This window comes from Colletotrichum acutatum, assembly GCF_030867785.1.
Source record: "Colletotrichum acutatum strain CBS 112980 chromosome Unknown BDZ83scaffold_194, whole genome shotgun sequence".
NCBI classification, from domain to species: domain Eukaryota; kingdom Fungi; phylum Ascomycota; class Sordariomycetes; order Glomerellales; family Glomerellaceae; genus Colletotrichum; species Colletotrichum acutatum.
In genome coordinates, this window is record NW_026849188.1 from 26,327 (window position 1) to 42,970 (window position 16,644).

At 50.1% G+C, this 16,644-nt stretch overlaps 7 protein-coding genes across 7 annotated transcripts; 4 read left to right on the forward strand and 3 right to left on the reverse strand.

Annotated features, from left to right (window-relative positions):
- Nucleotides 1-1,685: 1,685 nt before the first annotated feature.
- BDZ83DRAFT_797473 (uncharacterized protein) lies at nt 1,686-3,394 on the forward strand. Its single transcript, XM_060515895.1, has 2 exons — nt 1,686-2,279; nt 2,364-3,394. Exons 1-2 carry the CDS (start codon nt 1,743-1,745, stop codon nt 3,318-3,320), a joined length of 1,494 nt encoding a protein of 497 aa, XP_060358320.1. The 5' UTR covers nt 1,686-1,742; the 3' UTR covers nt 3,321-3,394.
- A 212-nt stretch (nt 3,395-3,606) lies between these two features.
- Nucleotides 3,607-4,208, forward strand: BDZ83DRAFT_712261 (AhpD-like protein; the record flags this gene model as incomplete). Its single annotated transcript, XM_060511609.1, has 2 exons — nt 3,607-3,824; nt 3,885-4,208. Exons 1-2 carry the CDS (start codon nt 3,732-3,734, stop codon nt 4,206-4,208), a joined length of 417 nt encoding a protein of 138 aa, XP_060358321.1. The 5' UTR covers nt 3,607-3,731.
- Nucleotides 4,209-5,592: 1,384 nt separating this feature from the next.
- On the reverse strand, nt 5,593-7,674 carry BDZ83DRAFT_735703 (uncharacterized protein; the record flags this gene model as incomplete). The annotated part of the gene is made up of 5 exons (XM_060512973.1): nt 5,593-5,920; nt 5,951-6,113; nt 6,599-6,648; nt 7,016-7,070; nt 7,607-7,674. 5 exons carry the CDS (start codon nt 7,672-7,674, stop codon nt 5,666-5,668), a joined length of 591 nt encoding a protein of 196 aa, XP_060358322.1. The 3' UTR covers nt 5,593-5,665.
- A 381-nt stretch (nt 7,675-8,055) lies between these two features.
- BDZ83DRAFT_757985 (uncharacterized protein) lies at nt 8,056-10,074 on the forward strand (the record flags this gene model as incomplete). The annotated part of the gene is made up of 5 exons (XM_060514967.1): nt 8,056-8,600; nt 8,676-8,833; nt 8,891-9,114; nt 9,169-9,574; nt 9,644-10,074. The coding sequence occupies 5 exons, from the start codon at nt 8,056-8,058 to the stop codon at nt 10,072-10,074; spliced, it is 1,764 nt and encodes a 587-aa protein (XP_060358323.1).
- Nucleotides 10,075-10,187: 113 nt separating this feature from the next.
- BDZ83DRAFT_155348 (metallo-beta-lactamase superfamily protein) lies at nt 10,188-11,554 on the forward strand. Its single transcript, XM_060501356.1, has one exon. It carries the CDS (start codon nt 10,526-10,528, stop codon nt 11,435-11,437), a length of 912 nt encoding a protein of 303 aa, XP_060358324.1. The 5' UTR covers nt 10,188-10,525; the 3' UTR covers nt 11,438-11,554.
- A 117-nt stretch (nt 11,555-11,671) lies between these two features.
- Nucleotides 11,672-12,895, reverse strand: BDZ83DRAFT_757987 (uncharacterized protein; the record flags this gene model as incomplete). Its single annotated transcript, XM_060514968.1, has 1 exon — nt 11,672-12,895. One exon carries the CDS (start codon nt 12,893-12,895, stop codon nt 11,672-11,674), a length of 1,224 nt encoding a protein of 407 aa, XP_060358325.1.
- Nucleotides 12,896-14,349: 1,454 nt separating this feature from the next.
- Nucleotides 14,350-15,561, reverse strand: BDZ83DRAFT_642082 (putative alpha/beta superfamily hydrolase). Its single transcript, XM_060509593.1, has one exon. It carries the CDS (start codon nt 15,514-15,516, stop codon nt 14,458-14,460), a length of 1,059 nt encoding a protein of 352 aa, XP_060358326.1. The 5' UTR covers nt 15,517-15,561; the 3' UTR covers nt 14,350-14,457.
- Between the last annotated feature and the right edge of the window lie 1,083 nt (nt 15,562-16,644).

The following is a 16,644-nucleotide window of genomic DNA, read 5'->3' on the forward strand; positions in this document are numbered from 1 at the left end:
CATATCGTATTTGGCTGCATTGAAAGTCTGATTGAACTGGATGAGTGTAGAGCGGTGAATTGAATCCGGAGATCTCAAAGACAACCAAGAGACTAAAGAACTGGGAGAGACAGCTTAAGGTAAAGGACGTGAAAAGTGAGTGAGAGGCAGTGATCTGAAAACAACAGCAGACGTGTTAGTCCCTTCCAAGCGCGTGAACAGCTGCTTTCTTTAAGGCTCCTGGTCTGATCTTGTTCCCTATCTTCATCTCAATCCCCGCCGCCATCACCATCACCATCCCTTATCCCTTTTCTTATAAAACCCGTTGAGAACTCGTGATGAAACATGACCTGAGCTGCCTTGAACCGGAGGCGCAGGGCGATGGCTCACGTAGAGCCTCCTCACCACCAGTCCATGACGATGAGAGGAAGATTGGAGAGCAAACATTGGCTTCAGAAACGCTTGGAAGGGAGCAAGTCCGAGGCTGGGAGGTTCATCGGCTATCCCCTAGATTCTTTTGACGGGAAGCGGACCGCTGTAAGACACTGCCCTAGCCACGGTGTAACGGATCGTGTCACCCACACCTCGCACAATATCAGATCCGATCAAGGGCCGGAAAAAGCAAAACTAGTTAATCAAAAACTCGGGCAATCAAGACGAGCCGATGACCTTCCAGCCGAAAAAAGGGACACTCGGTCACCCGACTTTTCGCTCAAGGAAGTGTACTCCTGGCTCGGCGCGCCCGACTATCCGTCGCGTGTGGCTTCCGAGACAGCACCTATCCTTCGAAATGCCTAATTACTAGTCACCAGCGCAAGCATGCATCCTTTAAGATGGGCTCTAGTCACCCGAGCCTGGGCTGCAGTAGAAACGCAATCAAGTTTTCAAAGAGACGTTGAATACCATCTAGGCACTCCTGCCAAGTTAGCTTGCTGGTCACATGACATTGCTGTCTCCATCGAATGTGATGTGTCGTATTGATGGTTTTAGATCCTCATCGCTGCTTGTACTACCGGTAGACCAGCTCAATGGCCAGTCCAGACTCCCTGTTTGTCGGACTCTTGGTCCATGCACCCCGCAAACCCGGAGCTTCCGGGGGGCCTCGGCTAGCTTCCCGGCCGCCCACAGGCTCCATAGAAAAGGCTTTTTGCCCCGCACGGTGAGCTTTCAATCTGGATTGAAGGATCAAAACTTAGGTCACGTCTGTATCAAGTCGGGGTTCACTTCATCCACATCAAATACGGAAAGGTTTTTTGAGCAGTCGGCAATGAGAGTATGGAAAGACCTCGGAGAACAATAAGGGACCGTGCGAACATTGTATGTGTCGAATGTCACTCACGCAAAGTAAGCTACTTCCTAGCTAAAGTATCTACATCTCTATTTCGATGTGGAGCTGAGATAACACGAAGCACTTAGGTAAAATGCGACTTACAGGTAAGCCAAGACAAGACGTGTCGAAATTGTCGACGTGCTCAAGTTCCCTGCGTGTACGCTCGCTCCTTCATGGCATGCTCTTGCAACAGAGGTGCTGACAATCGTTAATAAGTCTCCGTAATGGTGCCCGGAAAAGACGCCCGCGGGGCACTGATGTGGGCGAGGCCGACATCAGAACACCATCTATTTCGTTGCCGATGCCAGACCAAGTGACCAGCCCGAGAGACAGTCCAAGAGGAGAGCCATTCAGCAAACTGTCAGAGACTAGCAGCAGTCTCCAGCGAGATGTTGCGTGGAGACCTAGCAGCTTTATCGACAAAGGCTCCATCATGCACGACCCAGTCAAGACACCACCCACTGTCGTGCTAGACAATCTTGCCACTGGAAACGTTGGCGTTAACGAGGCGATTTTAAGAGTCACGGGGGCCAGTATTCTCCCGCAATCCGTACTACTACAGGCTCTGAAAGATTCGTTCTTTGAGCATGTCGTATTTTACTACCCCATGGTCGATCCCGGTGATGTTGCCGGCCCAAATGCATCAGTGCTTCTCCAACAAGCAGTTTGCTTAGCAGGTAGCCTAATGCGACACGGGGAGGACAGCATCGGTCTCGCGGCTTCGCAATACGAGAAAGCCAAAACGCTGGTTCATATTGGCTTTGAACCTGACCAGTTGACGGTGCTAAAATCTCTGTACCTGATGTCATGCTGGAGCGCATCTTCCCCCTATCTTGTCACGCTAGATGGGCCATGGCACTGGACAGGCATGGCTTCGCGAATGGCTCTTCAACTTGGTCTTCAGAAACAGTCATCATATTCCAATCGCCAGGGTGCTGGTTGCTTGCGGCGAATATTCTGGCACCTTCAGGTGAGTATCATGGACTCTCTCTCTCTCAAACATCGGCCTAGAAAATTGGTTTTCAAAGAAACATGAAGGTCTGACTTGACGCAGACGAGTGAAATCCTCATGACAGCCTGCTGGGGCCGACCTCTTCTCCTCAGACCCGAAGACACCGATGTACCGCCGCTCTCAGAAGAAGACTTTACGGTGCAGAATTTCGACGCAATTGCTACAACTTGGATGACGAAGCTCGTTCAGATCGTTGGGGTCATCACTGCCCTGAAATTCAGAAAAGGTGGTTCAACGTCGGCAGAAGTCGAAGCCGTCGTCACATCCCTCTACCGCTGGCTGGTTGACTTGCCCGAAGACTTGCGGCTGTTCAACCCCCATGGGACCAGAAAGCCATTCAATCAACAACGCGCGGAGACTTTCATCTTCTACTTCGTCGCCATCATCCTGACTCAGACGATCAGCAGAAGTCCTTCGCCAACGTGGAGAACTTCACCGGCGTCGGTCCTTGCTGCATCCTGTGCTGCTCGGCTTTATGACGAAATCCGATGCAGAGAGAGAGTTGTACACCTGATACACTACCATGCCTTTCTTGTATTAACCGTCGGCGTCGTCTTAATATCTCATCAGCCTCAAACCCTTGTGAAAGAGATTTTACTCTGCAGAGATCTTGATGTTATACATTCTGTTCTTGAGGGTATGAGCGCCAAGTATGGAGGGGCTCGCGCTATTTTGCAAAAGTTTAAAGACGCGCCAAGAGACTTTGGAGGTGAGCGGGCCGATGAGTCTTCATGCTCTAGAAACGAGACAGCAGGCTCCCGTTGTTTATCAACCGCAAAGATTGTGCAGCACCATATGAACGACCTATTTGCTTTCCCATCAGAAATGTGCGAGAACATGGATATACTATTACAGAATAACGGCACAAGAGATGAAATCATCTTCCAAGATGACGCTTTTGGAAATTTTGGGCAAATTGGGGAGGATTTTGACGACATTACCTCGTTCATGGATGTACTTGGCATGGACTTCACAAATTTCGATGGCGCTAATGATTGAGGCACTGGCTTTCACATGTCGCCGAACGCCCGTTACCACTATGTAGTATAACATGATTCAATACAAGTTCGGCTTCGTTATTGATGAGCGTTTCACGGACGCGTTGTTCGGCATGAGTTCACCGACATCAGCCCGATGGCTGATTCTGTGCTTTCGGCAATTCGGCACTCGGCACTGCACCGCCCGCGCTTGTCGTTCGGTTTGCGGGCAACAACAGAATAAGATTGAATATACATGTTACTATTTAAGAACTGGTCAGGCTTTCGTTCTTGATGGACTTGGAGCAGCTGGCAAAGAGTGCTCCTGGGAGATTGAAGTTAGAAGACTTTCTATTTGCGTTGCAACCGCATACTCCAGATCACAAACTAGCTTTCAGGGATCTATTACGGATTGAAGATCGCAATTCAAATCATGTCGGAACCGAGCGAAAAGCTGGTGCAGGGTGCCCAAATGGCTCAAGCCTTTTTAGGGGCCAAACTTATCAGCGCCATTCAAGAGCAAGCAGTAGGTAAGCCACCGCACAAAAACACCGTCCAAGGGATAAAGCTGAGAGAAGAATGACAGCGCGACGATCTTCCAAGTAAAGTCAGTGCTGAGTACATTGCCGAAGTGTGTTTCTCCAGTTATGCTCGCCCCGGACTCGAGTTCAAAGAGAGGTCTTTGGTCAACATTGGCATGATGATAGCGCTCAACAGAACCCCGGAATTACGCATACATACCGCAGCAGCACTCAACCTTGGTATTTCGGAGGAAAAGATCGTAGAGACCTGCCGGCATGCGATGATATACTGCGGTGTTCCGGCCGGCAGGGAGGCTTTGGCTATCGCAAGTGATATCTTTGCTAAAGTAAAAGGCGCTACAAAGGAGGAAAGAGCAAAGATGTCCTAATAGTAACATATAAACATGCACCGCTTGTGAGATAATTGTTCAAGTTTTTGTCTGATGGGGGGGGACGCTTAGCAGAGACTCATCGGATACAAGGCTCTCGAGGGGAATATTGATGCTCGTGCCCGGTGTGCCGTTACACATATTGTCAACCAACCAATAATAGACATCATCGTTTCGCCCTTCCAAAGGTAGCACAACAATCTGGTCTAAAATGGCTTTGAGTTTGGCGCAGGCTCATATAAAGAAAATGCCCTTCGAACCTACCTAGACTGCTCACTGACTAGGAGGATGTGGCCTCCCTTGCCCGCTATCTAGCTGACCTAACGTACCTAGCCCTTTACTAACCTGACGTATAAGTAAGTGTGATTGATTCCAAGGACTTTTAAAGGATAGAGTATATAGTGAGTTAATACAGTAATTATAGGTTACTAATACCTGGCTAAATATTATTTGCTATCAAGCTGAAAATTCCTCGGAGAAGGATCTTATGACAAACTTAAAGAATTACATAAAGGGCCCTTTGACTTTTAATAACAAGAAAGATATGATTTTAAGCTTAGCTTTATATAAGCTGATATTAAGTCATCATGACCTCACGGAATTTGACCAAGTTGCCCGAGCAGACTGATGCCGATATTACAGGAATCAAGCCTAGCTAACCCTGCACGTTGCCGTTAGTCGGACCATGAGACGGTCGCGCTACTTTTCCAAATAACGCTTCACCTCATTGGTCACTTTGCTATGTCGAACGAGATTTTCTTTTCATTATTTGTAGTAGATACAGAAGTTTAGGAAGCAGCTCCGGGTCATCCAAAACACACTTAGTTGCAGAACTCCGTGGCGCTGTTGTTGCTCAGTAGTCAAGTAATGTAGCGCTACTGGCCAAGACAGAAGTAGAAAAAGAGGGCTGGCTGGGTGAGACGGATCACGGATAGGTAATGCTCTACTCTATATGGGTAGTGAAATCCAGTGTCGCTAATGAAGTCCCTCCTCGAACTGTAATGTGAAGAAGAGCCTATCTAAGTAGGTAGTAGAAGCTTCAGATTGGGAACACATCGAGATTTTGCATCTACAAGGGAATATGAGGGGTGGTACAGGGAAGGTCACGGCAGATAGAGGCTCCGTGGGACCAGTCGAGACTTCCCTGAACGGCGAGGGGAATGGATTAAGGCGAGGGGACAGTCCCTATGATGATTATTTACATATTTGGGTGTATTTTGACGAATACGACACCGAATACTGGAGTGAGTAGGTAGAGTGGCTTAGGCATCATAGTTATGATCGTAGCTTACGAAGTTACGGCTCATCAGTGCCTGGAGGTAAACAAGTTGATGGCGTTGGGACAAGTGTTTTAGATGTATGATATCCTGATTTCCTAAACTGACGAGATATTCCTTTTTTCCGGGCACTCAGAATTACCATACAAGTAGGTTGTCCTAGATACAACCAAGTGGCGCCTAAGCAACACAGTTGCCTGATACGGCAATCTTGCGCATGACAGCAGGCTTGAAAACTGTGCCAGAAGGCAGAGCCTCTAGAACCTTCTTAAACTCCTCCAACTCTAATCCCTTTTTCACATCTTCGTCCGTCTCCCACACCGCATAATTGACAAGAAAGTGCCCATCGAGAGATCGGTGCAGTTGAGTAGAGATGTAGTCGGGTTGCTTCTTGAGAATATCGCCGCTCTTCCGCCAGGTGTCGAGAAAGTGGTCCTAGTCGGCACCGTCGGGAATCGATATAACGTTCATGAGGACTACGGGTCCTACAGGTGGTGATTGGGCAAGTTGCTCAGCAAGAGTAATGCGAGAGTCCAGCTGCTGATGGCTGATAGTAGGGGCTAAGGAAACAGGAGCCATTTTGCTAAAGTTGTCTGAGGGCATATGATTCGCGTGAATGGATGATTTTCTATTAGTAATAATCAAAGTCTCGAAGAAGGCCGAAACAGCAGCATTGTATACTTTCACGGATTCAATTTGCTCAACAAGAAAAACTTGTAATTCGCTCAAGTGTTGGCAGAAGTGCTGGATTTGTGACAATACGATCCGTCGAGGTGGAGGCTACCAGCCTGCGTTATTTTCCTAACACAACATCGGGCACTGGTTGATTGAGATACCGACATTGTACGACATCGTGAAAAGTCCATGTTCCGGCAGTTTGTAACGTGTATTGAACAGGAAGGCAGGCTTTGTGTTTGCTTCCGATGCACTCTCCGTTTCTGGCGCACGACTCGGGTGGCTGAGCTGATCCACTTTTTGTGGCAAGTTGGGGCGAGGATATGGATGGGCAACTCGGTATGAACGATTTGAAAGGTCCGAAGACTCCGAGAACTCGGATACAATATTTAACAAACGTTTGAAGAGTCTAAGATGGTGCACCTGATACCTACTTACTCGACCAAGATTTTATCGTCATTCTCGTTAACGGTCCACAACTTTGCACTCTAATTATGACGGATTATATACATATTAAAAAAAAAATGTACCACGCCAACCGAGTTATTCAGGCCGCATAATACAACCTCTAGCCATCCTGTCGTGCGTTTGCGATGTGTTTGGCAGAACTTAGCTTCAATTCTATTGTTTCTACTGATAATTCTTTGCTATGGTATTTGGCTCGAAGAGCATTACTCTTCATGACGAAGTTGGTTGAGTTTGTGGGTGGTTTTTTAGTCGCGTAAGGTACCTTAGGATATGTGTAACGGCTATTCTGTCCGTCTTCGACGTCGCGGCGCTCTATCGTCCTCTGTCGAGGCTCGGTTGATAATATCCCGAACTACTTGGCGGCTTGCCTGCCTAATGGTGAAGTACCTTGTATTCCGTCGAGTGCTGCAAGGCGACAGTACATACGAGTGCGGAGGAATAGCTAATAAGGCGTTATTCCGATTTATTTCCACTATATACGCGAATCAGAAATTCATATCTCGGTAGATTTGGAGAAAAGCTGGAGATCAATGTACTGTCACCTTGCAGCACTCGATGGGATAGTAGGTGTTAATGGAGTCGAGTGCGACCCCACTGTCGTCCATTTAGTGCTGTATTACGAGAATGGTATCACCGTAGAGGAGGAACACGGGTGACAGCGGCCGGCCATGAGGAAGCCCGGCTTGCAAAATTGGTTGTGTCCGACATTAAAATGCGCGCTGTTCTTCAAGTGCAACATGCATTAGCCCATCTCGCAAGCTTCTGAGGATTCCCCCACGCTATGGTTCTCGAAGTAGACTGTGCTTTCATATGCCATCATAAGCCCCCTTGAAATCGAAGTTCACCAGATTGAAAATCTTTCTCTCTCTCCGCACCCTAGACATACTCCTGCGTCAATACCTGCTCGGCCGATCTCTATTTCCGTGACCCCAGAAGCTCGTGGGCAGGAAGCCGGTCTCTACAGCGTACGAGATACACTAGGCAGGCGAGGACTTGCGGGGCCGCGAGTACCGAACGCCAGATACCGAGTGCCGAGAGTCAAACATCGTGTGCCGACGCTTCGAGTCTTGACCCGAACGCTGGAGGTCCACCAATTGTCGGCAAATCGTGTGGGGTTAATGATCCATCGGCGTCTTAGATGAATAGAATTGACCATGCCTACGCTGAGCAGCCGGTGCCGAATCAGAGGTTGGAGGCATTTGTCGTGCCAGCAGCCAAGGTGGACCAGGGCGTTTTTATAATCGTACCAGCACATTCGGACGACATGTGTGCTTTATATAACCCGTGAGTATAGAGGTCTAATACAACTCTCGTTATTTGGCAGCCTGGTACATGAACGCTGCGTACATATTCCCTGACTACCAAAGCTCCAGTCTCCATCCGACACAACACTCTATCCCATTATCTTTCTGTGATTGAGGATGAAAATGGCTTCATCACGCGTTACCCAGATCGGCAATCATCTCGGACTCAGGGATCCACAAACACCAGATTCCAACCCTGCTGAGCCATACCTAGTCGTCGAACAACCCCTCGGAACAGCTAAAAAAGTCCGCATCATCACAATCGGCAGCGGCGCAAGCGGCCTCAACATGATCCACACCTTTCGCCAGAAACTAACAAACTTCAATCACATCGTCTACGAAAAGAACCCCGAAGTCGGAGGCACTTGGTATGAGAATCGTTATCCGGGATGCAAGTGCGATATACCCTCGCACAACTACCAATTCTCCTGGAAGCCGAACAAGGAGTGGGCCAACTTCCTGTCTCCGGCGGAAGAGATTCAGGCGTACTTGTGCCGCTTGTGTGATGACGAAGACCTACGGTGCCAGATCAAGACTAATCATCTCGTGACGGGGGCTTTCTGGGATGAAGGTGCCGGGCGATGGACGGTCAGGCTGAAGAGTCTGGAGGATGGTGAGGAGTTTGAGGATTATTGCGAGTTTTTGATGAACGCGAGTGGAATTCTCAAGTATGAAAACGCCCCTGTCAACTCTCTCTGACTGTCGTGAAATTTGTTTTTTTGCTGACATTGAGCTTGCTACAGCAATTGGAAGTGGCCAGATATTCCCGGTCTGCACGACTTCTCTGGTGCCCTCCTTCATAGCGCCGACTGGGATGAGAAGTTTGACTGGAAAGGGAAAAGAGTAGCAGTTATAGGCAACGGCTCGTCTGGAGTTCAGATCGTTCCAGCTATACAAAAAGGTGAGTACTAGAAGATTTCGATCGCGTACCACCAAATTGTTGACACGATAGAAAAAGACGCGAAGGAAATGATTCATTTCATCCGGGGACCAACTTGGATAATGCCGCCGCGAGTCCAGACATTGCTACTAGGCAAGGCGAAGCAAACGATGGAGCAGATCGAGTTGGACGACGACGAGAATTTCACGCGGGCTCAGATCGACAAATTCAAGTCGGATCCTGCGCTCTACAAGTCTTTCGTGAAGGCCATAGAGGAGCAAGTGAACAACAACTTCTTCCTCGTTGGTGACCCAATCTTCCACTCTCTGAAAATTCCACTAATTATAAGGTTCTAGGTCTTGAAAGACTCGGAAACTCACCGACAAGCAACGGAAGATGTCACTCAATACATGCGTTCCGCGCTCAACGACGACCAGAAACTGATCGATATCTTGATTCCCAAGTTTCCTATCAGTTGTCGTCGAATGACTCCAGGAGTCGGGTACTTAGAGTCGTTGACGAAACCCAATGCGAGGGTCATCTCGGGAGGAGTCGCCCGCGCAGTCTCGGATGGCCTGATCACAGAATCCGGGGAACACATTTTGGTTGATGCTATAGTGTGTGCCACCGGATTTGATGTCTCGTTTCGCCCGCGGTTTCCCATTATTGGACGACAGTCTACAAATCTTCGAGATATTTGGGTAAAAGATATACCAAAAGCCTACATGTCTTGCGCGGTTCCCGAGATGCCTAATTATTTTGGTAAGCTCATGCTGTGATTGTCATCGCAGTACCATCATGTTCTGCTCACTCTGCTAATAGATGATCCAGTCTTCCTCGGCCCCAATGCCCCTATCGGTCACGGCAGCGTCTTCACGATAACCGAGCTCCTTGCGAAATACATTGCCGATATCATCAAGAAATGCCAAACTGAGGGCATCAAATCCATCAGCCCTAGCTTCGACGCAGTCAACGAACTACACGAACACACGCAAGCCTTCATGCCGCGAACAGCATGGGCAGGGTCCTGCAGATCCTGGTTTAAGGGCGGTGCCGTGGATGGGCCTGTCACGGCGCTGCATCCCGGCAGTAGAATCCACTTTTTTCACATGTTGGAGAACTTTAGAGGGGAAGACTGGGATTATGTGTACGAGAAGAAAAGGAATCGATTTGCGTATCTTGGAAATGGCATGTCGACGAAGGAGTTTGATGGGTCTGATTCAACTTGGTATCTGAATGATCCTGATGACGATGAGAAGTAAGTTCATATGAGTGAGGATTTCGGCGTTGCGTATACACCAGTTGGTTTTCATCATCCTTCTCAAAGTAGCTTCTACGTTTCAGGTGTTGTCTACAGTGTAAACACCCTTGAACAAGTGCGGGATTGCATGAATGAGTTGCTCATACAGTTGAAATTATTCTCGATACGAATACCATTGTCAAGAATTATTCGCGGAAACCTTTTTTCGCTAGCTGATCCATCCTGGCTTAGAACCGGGATTGAACGGGGCGTCAACCGGCATTCGGTACATGTGGGATCTCGGCACACAAAGGCGTAGGGGATCTAGCTTACGAATCGAAAGCTTCAAATCTCAAAGTCAAACATCAAGACAAACATCTTGAATAAATTCCAGACGGTCCACGGCTCAATCGTTGCTTTCGACAACCTTTCCCGTATCAGACCTGTCAATCCCCTCCAGCACAACCTTCAAAATGGGTGCCGACGCACAGAAGAGGGTCAGCCTGACCTTCCTCTCAACCGGATCAGTCCGCATCAAACTCCCAATGAAAAGCCAACCGATAAAATCCTACCTCGACCAATTCGTCACCCTTCGCCGCTTCCGCTGCATCGCAAACCGCCAATGGACAGAACCCCTCCCCATCGGCGTCTTCCTCATCGCCCACCCAGACGGGCCAATCCTCTTCGACACGGGCGAGTCCCCCTGCTTCAACGACCCGGGCTATCTCCCCTATTTATCCCCGACAAAGATGTTCAGCAGCGTGGACATCAAGCCCGAAGACGGTATCGTTCAGCAACTGCAGCAACTCGGTGTGGAACCGAGGGATTTGCAGGCAATCGTGTTGAGTCACCTCCATGGCGACCACGCGGGCGGGTTGAAGGCTCTGAAGACTGCTGCGCCGGATGTTCCTGTATTTGTGAGCAAGGAGCACTGGGCCGCGTTCGGGAATAGCCCCATGACTGCGACGCTTGCGGGATGCGTACCACAACACTGGCCGGAAGGATTCCAACCTACCCTTGTGGATTTCTGCGCCGGGGCCGTGGGGCCGTGGGAGACGTCGGGTCGGATCACGGCTGATGGGAAGGTTGTGGCGGTGCATACACCGGGCCATGTCCCCGGCCACATTTCGCTAGTCGTCTATGGCGATAACGAGGACGGAACAACGTCGACGTACTGCTTGCTTGGGGACGCGAGCTATGGTATCGATTTGCTGGATAAGGAAGAGCCGGATGGTATTAATGACGACCCGATGTCGGCGCTGGACAGCTTGCGAAAGATCAAGGCGTTTGCGAAACAGAGCGATGTGGTTGTTCTTCCTAGCCACGATCCGGATACTCCGCGCTTGCTAAAAGAGAGGGTGCTGTACAAACCGCAGGACATCTAAGGCTCGGTGATGTGCGGGTGCGATGAACATCCATTGTTGATATATAAGTGTGATATCAATACGTTTCAATATAGCTTCACGATTCACGGAAACATAGTTTGTTAGAAGCTGGTGATCCCAGCCCTTGACTTTTTGCTACATAGGAAATGCTTTTCAACCATTATGGTACAAGTCGTTGTCTACCGAGACATCTTGATGGGGGTATCAGTTGCATGAATGCCGGAAACGAGTCCCTTATTTGGCATCCTTCTTGGCCTTTTCGGCAATCTCCTCCGCCTTCTTCGACTTAGCCTCAAGGACCTTCTTTACCTCCTCAATGGTCTCCTTGAAGAGCTTCTCTCCCTCCTCCTTGTGCTTATCTGCGACTTCGCGGAGCTGCTTCAGCTTGGGGATGATCTTGTCTCCGTCGGGGATCATCTTAAAGTACTGATCGAGGCCAAAGCTCTCACCGACTTGAGAGCCCTTTGACTTGGCCTTGTCGACGGCATCGGTGACATAGCTCTCGAGGCCTCCGAGGTCTCCGGATTCGGTAGCCTTCTTCGCCTTCTCGAAGAGCTCCTTGGCGTTGCCCTTCTTGAGCGCGTCGGCATTCTTCTCAATCAGCTCCTTGACCTTGGGATTCTTGTCAAGGTAGGGCTTGGCCTCCTCGAGCGCCTTCTTCCAAGCCTCATCACCGAGCTTCTGAACCTGTTGAATCTTCTCCTCAATGAGCTTGCGCACCTTGTCGAAATTGCCGGCAGTGAAGCCGCCAGCCAAGACGTCCTTGACTTGCTTCCATGTCTCGTCGACCTGCTTCTTGGCCTCCGGACCATACTTGTCTCCCAAGTCCTTGAGCTGGTCAATGTTTCCTCCGAGTTTCTCCTTCAATTGGGGGTGGTTGTCGACGATGTCCCCAATGGCGTCACCTCCAAGGCTTGCGAGCTTCTGGGTGATGTCTGCGAGGACCTCGTATGCCTTGTGGACGGCCTCGAGACTGAGGCCGGCCTTGGCGACCTCCTGGAACTGCTTGTAGGCGTCGTCAACAATCTTGTCGGCCTCTTCCTTATGGTTCTTGCGGACGGTCTCGAAGTCATTGAAAGCAGAGTCGACGTAGGAGCGGCCACCAGGGATCCAGCCAACGTAGGAGTAAGCAAATTGCTTGATGTAGTCGATAGCTTCATCGGTAGAGGGTGTGTTTTCTTGTAGCTTCTGGGCCGCGGCTGTGTACTTCTTCTCGGCCTCCTTGGCGGCCTTGTTGACCTTCGAGGCAGCGCGACCAGCGGGAGTGAAGGAGTAGAGGGCGTAGAAGATACCAGCACCGGCAAGGCCACCAGCGACACCGGCTCCGAAATGAGAGCTGCTTCCGCCTGTTGAGGATGAGGTGGTCGTCGACTGGAAACGGAGCTGCTGGCGGGGTGCGCGGACAGCCCGGGTAGCTCTGGGGAGCGTCGAGCGAACGAGGGGTCTTGCGGGCATCATGTTGGCGGTCTGGTGAAAGTATTGTATTATTATGGCAAGCGGTGTACAGTCAGAAGGGTCGAAGACTCCAAAGCTCGGAGAATTGAAGGGAGGAAGTTTGGAAGATGGTAGTAGGAAAGTAGTAGGTCAATGGGAAAATTGGATTAGAAGAGAGCAAACAGCAGATTTTGAAGGGACAAGAAAGAATTCTCAATTGCCTCCTCCCTCTCGCCTATGGCTAGCGTCGGACCGGCGACGGAGAACAAACAGACAGGGGCGAAGCTCGTCACACGTGCTTCAAACGCAATTGGAGTCGAAATGACGACGGCAGGTGCAGCTGAAGACCAAGGCGAAGAAGCTCCTTCCGCCTGCCGGACTCACGTAGACGGTACCCCTGTCGCCCCTGCCGTCTGCAAAGAGCTGAAAAGTGACATGGCAAGTGCCAATGAACTGTGAAAGTGGAGGAGGAAGGAGGAGCCAGACCGGGCTGGAATGAAAGCTCCGGCGTCAATGACCGGGTGATGACGTCGAAGGCGTTCGTCGCCAGGGGCAGCTTCTTCCCCAATCAGGACAGCTACCCCGCATGAGGGGGGGGCCTGCGTGTCCCCAAATGTGCGGGAGATCGGCGATCAATCGCTGCGGGGGAAGTTCTCCGCCAACATGGGCCTTCCTCGTCATTGTGATGAACTGCTCAAGTCAATTCGGATGAAGGGTTGAAATTTGCGTGAAGATGCTGTCAGGCTTTGCCGGCAACGATAATATTCGCTCGTTGTTCTTTTGGTTCGCAGATGGTCAAGTGTGCAGAAACCTCACCGAGGCCCAAAACAGCCTGTCCCGTTGTCTCCTCCGAGCAATTGCCAAGTGCCGTGCGTGACCTTTTGATTGATCTTCCAGCCGCCGGACTAACAATACATAATCACTTGATGGGGCTCAAGTAGCGCTCAAATGACAGTGAAAACACAAGCATATTACGTTGGCTGCATATATCATTGTAGGAAGGGTAAGTGATAGGTGAGCGAGTCGCCTAGACAAGTGATGTAGTAATGAAGAGGAAAAGGAATCAGGGTATTGAAAAGGATTACTGAGACAATGCAAGCATTTCAAACTACAGAAAGAACTTTCTTCAGACAAGTCTGGTCTGCTACTCAGACTTGGGATGTCTGTTTGGAATCAGGTAACGCCTGGATTTTTTGCTTCAGGCCAATTACACCGAAAGTGGGGCCTTCAGTGCTGGTTCAGGACCGGGATAAGTGGGCCTGGTACTGAGGAATGAAACTCACGAGCAGCACACACAGTATTGACGGAGAGAACGATACGTTTCTTGATACATGTGAAAGAAGTCATGTAAGTCCATATCTTATGGGCTTTATACAGTCTACTTGTAATGTAACCTGACATGCCATGGCAGAGAGATTCCGCAGTCCAGCTTAACTTCATGGTTTGTACCAAAGCACCTGAATATACTGGCACAAGATGTTCCCTTCCGTTCCAAAACTCGGCCACTCAATCGAGATATTATCTCATTAAGAACTATAACTCATAGACGCGAGCTCCTACAACCTGATACTCTCATGATCTGTATCTTACTGTGCCCTCAAGCTCGTTGCATTGGCAGCCAGGTTCTTCTGGAAGAACTGGGTGAGCTTATCGAAGGGAATGAGCTCGACACGATCGTAGAGATCAACGTGTCCCGCACCAGGAACCCAAAGAAGCTCCTTTGGTTCAGCAGCACGGGCGTAGGCATCCTCGCTGAACTCGCGGGAGTGAGCCTGGTCGCCCGAAACAAATAACAAGGGGCGCGGCGAAATCGTCTCGATGTCGTTGAATGGGTAAAAGTTCATGAACTTGGTCATGCTCGAAAGAGTAGGGTGGGTCGTCAGGTTGGCCGTCGTGTTCTCCGGAGTGAACTTGCCGCGCTGGGTACGATAAAAGTCGTAGAACTCACGATCAACCGCCGTCGACGCATTGGTCAGCACGTGAGGGGTTCCGCCAGTGTACTCAGTCTCGCCGCCAGCCGCCTCAACCCAACGCTGCGCGGCAGCAGTAGCAATGATCTCCTTGCGCTGCTCGAGGCTCACTGCGTGGCGCAGACCGTTGCGGGCGGCAGATCCCATGTCGTACATGCTAGAGGTCGCAATGGCCTTGAGGCGGGGGTCAATTTTGGCAGCGCTGATGACGAAGCTGCCGCTGCCGCAGATTCCCAGACCACCGATGCGTTCACGGTCGACAAAATCTTGGAGGCCGAGGTAGTCGACTGCTGCGCTGAAGGCCTCTGAGTAGAGGTCTGGAGAGACGGCGTTGCGTGGCTCGCCCTCGCTGCCGCCCCAGAAGGAGACATCAATGGAGACGGTCACGAAGCCTTGCTCGGCGAGCTTTGTGGCGTAGAGGTTGGCGCTCTGCTCCTTGGTTGCGCCCATGGGGTGGCCAACGACGATGGCTGGGGCAGAGAGTGAGCGGCTGGCATTGTTGCGGATGAAGAGGTTGCCAGCGACTGTGAACTGATTCTGAGTTGGGAAGGTGATTGGCTGCACCGTCACGATGTCGCTGCGGTAGAAGTTGTCGGCTCCGTAAGATAGGTTTTGAGCGGCTACCTTCGTGCCCGCGAGGGCGAGTGCAGCAGTGCTACTTCCAGAGATCTTCATGATGTTTGTCTGAGGTGACTTGACGCGTAAGGTAGTGACAGCAGCTGGTGATGAAGATAGTATGATCTGGGTGAAACTGAGTCTTGTTTGCGGTACTCCCACTCTGATTTATAGCCAGCGTTGTGGAAACTGTTCTGTTGCGATTCACCATCGTGGGTCGCCGTTGATGTCATATTCGAATGAGGCAGTTCACCATCCGAAAGGGCCGATATCATCAAAGTGCCACGCGTCAGCCCAGACCACAAGCCTTAAGGTCTCATTGAGTTAAGCATGATTGGTAATGCCGTGAGGGTCCGAATAGAAAGTGATTGCGATATACCTAGAAGCCCCATTTTCGGTTGACATCGCCAGATGCTGCCAAGGCTACCCCTAGTCGCCAACTTACGACTGGGTCAGTCACCAACAGTGAGCGTACGCTAAGCTGGGATTGCCATATCTTAAAACCTTTTCCTACAATCTTCTTCGGATTTGGCCACTGGACTGCTCTCCCATAATTTTGACTGAAGATTAGTTGCTGAAGGAGGCACATCGGCTTCTCATCCTTCAGAACATAGACTTCATGCACCTTGAAAACATGGTCTTTTGCCAGATAAACGAGGAACGGACATATACTGGTAGCCAAAAAGGTACGGCAATTCTTTGAGCGCAATAGAGCACTAGTAGGGGCGGGCTAAGTTCGCAATGCCGTCAGTGTCATCAAGCTGCATCAAAATTTAAACTCAACATCCTTGCCAAACGGCAGGGTATCACAGCCAAGCTTAGATGTCATCCGGCTGCATTAGCGTCGTTTGATTGTGGAGATGTGCTCAAAAGAGCACTGCCACCTTGCACGGTTACGTCTTTATCGACAAAGGGCGAGGTTATCAACTATCTGTTGTAACCAGAACCTATTACCTTCCTTATGTACCGATTGAAAAGTCTACCAATTTTGCAAGGATACAATCACGTAATCTCGATAATGCTTGTCTAGATCATATTATTGGCGTGTCCATCTTGAAGCGCGGATCCTCACTCCTTTCCGGCCCCTCTTGTGCGGACCCCAAGTTTCCCAATTCCACCGTAGAACTTGTAGCAAACTCGGCCAACGATCCGGCCACAGGACAATTGTTTGCAATTTCCAACTCCTGG